At 40.8% G+C, this 7,442-nt stretch overlaps 2 protein-coding genes across 2 annotated transcripts; both read left to right on the top strand.

Annotated features, from left to right (window-relative positions):
* Positions 1-685: 685 nt before the first annotated feature.
* LOC105448891 (mediator of RNA polymerase II transcription subunit 19) lies at positions 686-3,762 on the top strand. The gene is made up of 4 exons (XM_011687739.1): positions 686-1,380; positions 1,588-1,744; positions 1,821-1,920; positions 2,042-3,762. Exons 1-4 carry the CDS (start codon positions 1,194-1,196, stop codon positions 2,324-2,326), a joined length of 729 nt encoding a protein of 242 aa, XP_011686041.1. The 5' UTR covers positions 686-1,193; the 3' UTR covers positions 2,327-3,762.
* Positions 3,763-4,223: 461 nt separating this feature from the next.
* Positions 4,224-7,171, top strand: LOC105448890 (probable glutamate--tRNA ligase, mitochondrial). Its single transcript, XM_011687738.1, has 9 exons — positions 4,224-4,700; positions 4,815-5,049; positions 5,256-5,451; positions 5,544-5,758; positions 5,828-6,050; positions 6,121-6,281; positions 6,370-6,533; positions 6,612-6,769; positions 6,881-7,171. Exons 1-9 carry the CDS (start codon positions 4,598-4,600, stop codon positions 6,959-6,961), a joined length of 1,536 nt encoding a protein of 511 aa, XP_011686040.1. The 5' UTR covers positions 4,224-4,597; the 3' UTR covers positions 6,962-7,171.
* The last annotated feature ends 271 nt before the right edge of the window (positions 7,172-7,442 follow it).

The raw sequence follows: 7,442 nt of genomic DNA, 5'->3' as shown, positions 1-7,442 counted from the left end.
ATTTACGTATAAGTATAATATACGCGGCAACTTATTTCTTACAATAAAACATAATAAACACTGAAAATCGTTCGTTAATTAATTATTATGTAACAATAATGTTCTAGAATGTTTTATTAATAAGGTCTTCTCGAGAAAGCATATATGCTTCGCATTAAAGGACACGTGAAATTGCTACTGTATATAAACGCATTTTTCGAGAAATCACGCCTCCCGTCGGCGACTGTCTCCCGTCGGCGGAGGATTTGGATGTTCCTCCTTTTCGTTATCATCCATGCAACAATATTTTAAATTATAATTTTATCGTTTAATTCTTTTCAAGGTAGTATGAGACTAGCATTAAAGAATACAAGGATTGCAGATATATATTGGCAATAATTCAGCGTGTTGCTTTTCGGAGCTTCGTCGAGCCCCTATATCAGATCACATTGCGCCTATTCTTTCCCGTCGGCACTTGGACGTGGTGCGTAATTCCTTTGTTGAAAACGTGGACGTGGAGCGCTAGTGTACGGGGGAGATCGCCGGTCCCACGCAAAAGGTCGGACGTGGCCGCACTCAACGCTTCTCTCCGGTCCAGGCAACTCTGTGCACGGCCATTGGACAGATCGGCGATTCTTCATGTGTATCCGCCACCATGTGCCATATGATCCACGGACTCCACGGGTGGAGGGACGTCAGACGAGTCCGACGAGTGGCGTACGCGCGTAACGGCTGCGTGCTTCGTCAGCGAGAGTCTGTTGCGTCGAGCGGACCCGATCAGCCGTCACCACCGTAGACTGTAGAGGAGCTTTCTCGGCGAACGAGAGCATGCAGGTAGCGGTGGACTGGTGAACGTGCTGCAGCACCTGGTTCTCGCGCTTCAGCGAGATGTAGAGACCGGCGGTGGGGCAGTCGTGGAGGAGTCTGAACTGTCGAACGTGCCTTTCGATATATACGAGCGAACCTGTTTTCATTTTTCACGTTCAGCGATCGCGTCGCGACGTTTACAGAAACCGTAGACGAAATTGACGCGCGGTTCGCTTAGCCTCTAATCGAGCCGGGTACCGAGGCTGGAGGTCAGCCTGCTCGACGTGCATCCGCCGGTTTACGGTCGTAAACTGCCTCTCTTTCTTCGTCCCTCGGTACTCCGCGTGCCTGGGAGAAGGTGGTACTTCATTCCTTTCGGCGAAGGTGCGATAAACTGAAGCGGCAGGATGATGATGGGCGATCAGTTTCGTAGCAAAGTGGAGCAATACTCACCGAAGTCCTCGCCGAGGGGAGCACGGTCTCCAGTCGTGTCACGTCAAGATTCTACGGGAACGCTAAAGACGACCATCTCCCTTGGAAAGAATCCTTCTATTGTCCACAGTGGACCGTTTTATCTGATGAAGGAACCCCCAGGTAACGAATCATAAAATCATGAAAATAAAAAAAGAGGAGAAATTTTATATAATACATATATATATAGTGAAAATAAAAAAGGAGAATTTATTTTATATAATATATATATAGTTGTGATCAAGAGAGTCTCTTTCCAATTGATATATTATGTAATATTGAAAATATTTAAAAAAATTCTCTCTCAAAATTGTATGTTGTATTCTTTAGGGGAAAGCGAACTTACTGGAGCAACAAATTTGATGGCCTATTATGGCCTTGAGCACTCCTACAGCAAGTTTAGCGGTAAGAAGCTCAAGGAGCAGCTATCATCTTTTTTGCCAAATTTGCCTGGCATTATAGACAGGCCTGGCCATCAGGATAATAGGTAAGTCTCACAAGAGTGTTTAAACGTCGAAAGCGCTTGCTTCATGTTTCATTCGTTTTTTTTTCTTCTTTTTAAGCTCCCTGAGATCAGTGATTGAGAAGCCTCCCATAGGTGGTAAAGAGCTATTGCCTTTGACGAGTGTACAGCTTGCTGGTTTTCGATTGCACCCTGGCCCAGTAAGTATTTTTATGCATTAAAGTGTAATTAATTATTATTAATATATATACATATTTTTCTAAGATAAAAGATGCGCGTGTAAAAATGCAAAAGGCTAAGCTATGTAATGTAATTTTGTAGCTGCCAGAACAGTATAGATACATAAATCAGGCCCCTCAGAGAAAACACAAAAATAAGCATAAGAAGCACAAGCACAAGCCCGGAGAGGTGCTGAGCGGACAGGAGACCGCGACGACGGACGTGGGTGGTTCCGATACGCACGAGAAGAAGCATAAGAAGCAGAAGAGACACGACGAGGAGAAGGAGGCGAGAAAGAAGCGGAAGAAGGAGAAGAAGAGGAAAAAGCAGAAGCACAGCCCCGAGCACACCGGCAGCCTCACACCGTCACAGCATTCCAATTCGTGATCTCTAATCTGTCCCTTTCAGTTCATGCCAAATTTATGATCAAAATCCGAAGAAAGAAAAAAAACGGTACGACGTAGGTCCATATACTAAAATATACACACGTGTATATTTATTTGCGGTAGGGCTGTAAATATACGGATATTATAATAATATCCGAATCTCGATCGTCGTATTGCGCAAAATAGAAAGTTTTGAATTCGAAAATCGCAAATTTTAAACAGGCACGACTCTCGGAATGTTGAGACCCGACTCGTCCAAAAATCCGAATTCGAGCAATCGAATAATTTAGTGAATTAATCTGAATATGATTACTCTAGTAATTATTTGAATATTATTAATATAATACTCGGATTAATATTCGAATATCCCGTTCATATTTACAGTTCTGACTTATGGATAATATATGTGCTTATTTTTTCGATGTTACACGGTACGACGAGAAGGAGAACTCTATGTGCAAATCGTGTACATATATACATATTATATGTCGCGTTATAAAGTAATGCAATCCCTTTTTCGTTCGGAGTCTTGCATAGATTCGCTGCGTAGAGCCGATTTAGACTTGTAACAAGCTTCACGCCTTATGAAATTGTTTTTGCTCAAATCTTCATTATTTCACACGCCAGACGAATGTTACTGCAGTTACATGCATCACATTAGATAGAAAAGCGGAGTTAAGTTTCGCCGAAAATTTCGGCCCTAAAATGGAGCGATTAAGATCCGATTTCATGATGAGATTAACTTTAATCTCGATTTAACTTACTATCTATCTCTTCCTAACTTCTTAGACTAGGAAAAGGTAAAGCGAGTTGAAACTTCGGTTAAATCGAGTTAATCGCGACATGTGAAACCGGGCCTGATAGTTTCATATTTTATTTTTTATTAAATGTCTTGCGACGCACAGACAGAATCCAAACGTTGCAATTGATATTTAGTTCGTATAACTTCATTTTTTTTTAACCTAATCTAAACAGCATCGTTTATACGTATTACGTTTTTAAGCACCTTTTCGCAATTCTCGCGTACTCGAAAGTTGCCTGTATCGGTGAAGGGGGAGTGTAAAATATGTATGTAACATAACGATCATCGTGCGCAGGATACGCGCTGTTCCAGATCTGTTCGGTCGCCCATCCGGCGGCGTAGCGTTTGTAATTGTAAATCGCGATCGTGTCGAAACTTTTATAGGGTGTAAATATACGTAACGGATTGACGACTGTGTAAAGAGAGGATCGCACTGCTATTCTGTGTAAAGTGTTCGTTCACAAAAGTTCATAAGCGTACAATCCATCGTGCTTTAAAGCCCGACGCGACGGGTTTTAGCGGAGAAAAAAAAATAGAGATATATATCGGAGAGAGAGAGAGAAGTTTCGAATTTTAGATGTAATATTTATAGCGCGAAAGGGATGGAGAATTAAAGTGATCTCGATCTCGCAGCAGTTGACGCAGCCTCGTGTTTCTCAATCCCAATCATCTACGTTCATTCTCCCTGCAACGACGTGAACCCCGGACGAGCGTTAACAGAGGCTCGAATATGCATTATCCTACTCCTTGCTCCGTTTTATCTCTGAAATTTTTTACGGCGTGTACCCTCAAATGTGCCTGGAAGGCTCTGGAGATGGCGAGAATAGAAATATACGCGGGTTTCGATCCAGAAATCATCAAGATTGTCGATATTTATATTTAATTTTTATTAATATTTATGTATTTATATATTTTTGATGCGAGAGGGCGATTAGCCTGAAATTGCGCGTGGATATTCAAATTCGGGAGATAACTAATTCTGGAATGTTGAAATAAATTCTTTTTTTTTCCTATCTGCATCTCGTATTGCACTACTGCACTTGAAGTGAAGTAGGCATATTAATTAAACGTTGGCGAGAAAAGGAGAGAGAGAGAGAGAGATGAAAAAGTTCACAGCTGCGAAGTGCGCGAGCCATGTGGAGCCATGTTTCAGGCGCGAATTTTAGGTTACGCAATAATATTTTTCTCTCGCAGAAAAACGCGTGAAATCGACTCGGATACGACATTCTAACACGGATCAATCGGGTAAACGAGTCGTGGGCGCCGCGATACTCGCGATCGCGAGAATTGTTCAGTACTTCGGGAGATATTCGGACTCCGCTCCAACTGCATTGCGCGCCGTGCAATTCGGAGCCGGTCGGTGTGAGGCTCGGATGTCGCATCGTCACGTCGCCGGAGTCGGAGTTCGCGTCGCGTGGCACGACCTTGGCTTCCGTCTGACCCGTCGACGGGATCACAGCGGGCAAAAGGATGCAGCGTGGCGTGATGCTCCGCGCGACGAGTCTCCAGCTGTTGCAGAGACGCTTCTTCAAGAAGTACCACGTGAGGGTTAGATTCGCGCCCAGTCCCACCGGTAAGGATCGTCACGTTAATTAATTCTGTCCCTTGGAATTTAATCTTATTGCCGAGAGAACGTAAGTCGACGTTAGTATTGGGGCCGACCTTTACTCCACCGGTGTTGTTCCAGGCCACTTGCACCTGGGTGGGTTGCGCACCGCGCTGTACAATTATTTATTCGCGCGTAGCAACAACGGCACGTTTATCCTGAGGATCGAGGACACCGATCGGACAAGGACGGTTCCTGGGGCGGTGGAAAAACTCCAGGATGACCTGCTATGGGCGGGGATTATACCCGACGAAGATCCTACCAGAAGTGGCCCGGTTGGTCCTTACATGCAGTCGTCAAGGCTTGAATTATATAAGTATGTATCTTGGTGTTGGCGCAGATTTCTTGTAAATTTGTCGGATAGGAATTTTGCAAAGTATTCCCCATAGATTTTGTCGGTAGACTGTCAGCAGAAATTTAATCGATCTGCAGAAGAATTATGACAGCGCGTTCATCATAATTCTTCCGCAGATCTGATCGACTGTGGAAATTCGGCAAAATCTGCTATTTCGTAACTTCTAGGGAGCAAGTGCTTAAACTCTTGGACAATGGATCCGCTTACTATTGCTTCTGCACGGAGAAAAGGCTGGAACTGCTGAGGAAAGAGGCGATGAAATGCGGCCAGGTGCCTAAGTACGATAACAGGTGTCGGCATTTTTCTCCGGACAAAGTAAAGGAGATGCTCGGGAAAAACGAGACCTATTGCATTAGATTTAAGGTACGTCTCTACTACAATTGTAATTTGATGGATCGTCAGAGAGACTAATGTAGATTTATATAATTCGATCGAATTTTTGTCGATTGTCTCAGTTACCGTCCACACCAGAAGCCTTTCACGACGTAGTTTACGGAGACGTGCTGCACGATATTACGAAGTCTGAGGGAGATCCAGTTATCATAAAGTCAGACGGCTATCCTACTTACCATTTTGCAAATGTGGTCGACGATCACTTCATGGAGATATCTCACGTCTTGCGAGGTGTTGAATGGCAAGTTTCCACGCCTAAACATATTATGCTTTATAAGTGAGTACCTTTATTTGAGATAATAAAATCCATATAATTGACTGTATTACATATTTTATTCCATTACAGAGCCTTTGGCTGGGATCCTCCTGTATATGGACACTTACCTTTAATATTGAATGCGGACGGATCTAAATTGTCAAAGAGGCAAGGTGACATAAAGATCGAGTCGTTCAGGAAACAGGGTATTTTTCCATTGGCGTTATTGAATTACGTGATAGGAGCTGGCGGTGGTTTTCACAAAGAGCAGGAGAGCCAAAATCTTTACAGCTATCAGGAATTAATTAAACAGGTAATTGCCAATGGTAAAAAAATTTTCTGTCCTGTAATCCATTTATGTATGTTCTACTTTTCATTTGCAGTTTGATATTGATAAGATAAAATCAAGTTCTGGCAAACTTATGCCCGAGAAACTGCTGGAATTTAACAAATTGGAAATAGCAAACTTACTACAAAATGAAAACAATCATAAATTTCTTATCGAGAGAATTAAAAAATTAGTGTTGGACGCATTTCCTAAATGGTACGTTTAATTTCACATGTATAGCATTGTTAATAATCATTCTGACTTTTTCAAAAAATTTTGCTTATACTATTTTTGTACATTGCAGGAAAGACGATGGAAACTTGCAGTTGGATGATGATCATATAATAACTACGTTAAAGTGGGCGCAGAACAGAATATCGACACTCAACGATCTCGTCAAAGAAGATTTAGCATTCCTATGGATTGTCCCATCTTCCATGCCAAACGTTAAACAAGATGGATGTTCAGGTAATATTTTTCTGCACAAAAGGTATCGAATATTCTATTTGTCAAAACTATATTATTAACGTTATCACATGATTTCAGACGCGATTAAACTATTGAACGCGGAATTAGTTGAAATAGATGCCAGTAATTACAAGACCGATTGGATGGCACCATATCTAAAGGATTTTGCCAAGAAGAACGGAGTTCCATTCGCTGCTTTGATGGCAACTTTGAGAAGCGTTATGAGCGGCGTAAAAGTAAATATAGCATATAAATTTATATTTATTGTGGGGGAAAAAATATCAATATGTATAAAATATGTGTAAAATATCAATATGTATAATATATATAATAATAATGCTTTATAGGTCGGACCACCTGTTGCTGAAATGATGGAAATTTTGGGAAAAGACCAGACGTTATTGCGATTACAACGTTGCGTTGCCTGAGAATTTACACATATTGCTTAATTGCAAATTGATAGTATCGACAGAGGTAAGACACATTTAAAGAAACAAATCCAATTCCCAGATTTTTTTGCAGAAAGGATGTAATTGTACAGATCTACAATTCATCAATGCTATTAAAATGTTTTCCAAAAATAATTGCATTCCACTGTTGAAGAAAATATAAAGATAATTGTGTAATTTATAATTTTAGTATAATCTGGTCAAATATTTTTTATTTGATTCAAGAGAATTAATACAAATATTCTGCCTATATTTTAATAACATCCTTGAAGAATAAATATATTAAAATCTTATATACACATATACACATTGTGTATTTTCATGGGCAGTGGCATTGATTTTTTTTTGCATACCTTAAAAACCTGCAAAATTATATGAATTATTATTTATATGAATTTGTTTGTACATTGGATTAATGTTAATATGTATCAATATATTAATATAATATATTTTAACATAA

The sequence above is a fragment of the Wasmannia auropunctata genome, unplaced genomic scaffold (assembly GCF_000956235.1).
Source record: "Wasmannia auropunctata unplaced genomic scaffold, wasmannia.A_1.0 LD336078.1, whole genome shotgun sequence".
Classification (NCBI taxonomy): domain Eukaryota; kingdom Metazoa; phylum Arthropoda; class Insecta; order Hymenoptera; family Formicidae; genus Wasmannia; species Wasmannia auropunctata.
This window is presented reverse-complemented; position numbering and strand designations above follow the sequence as displayed.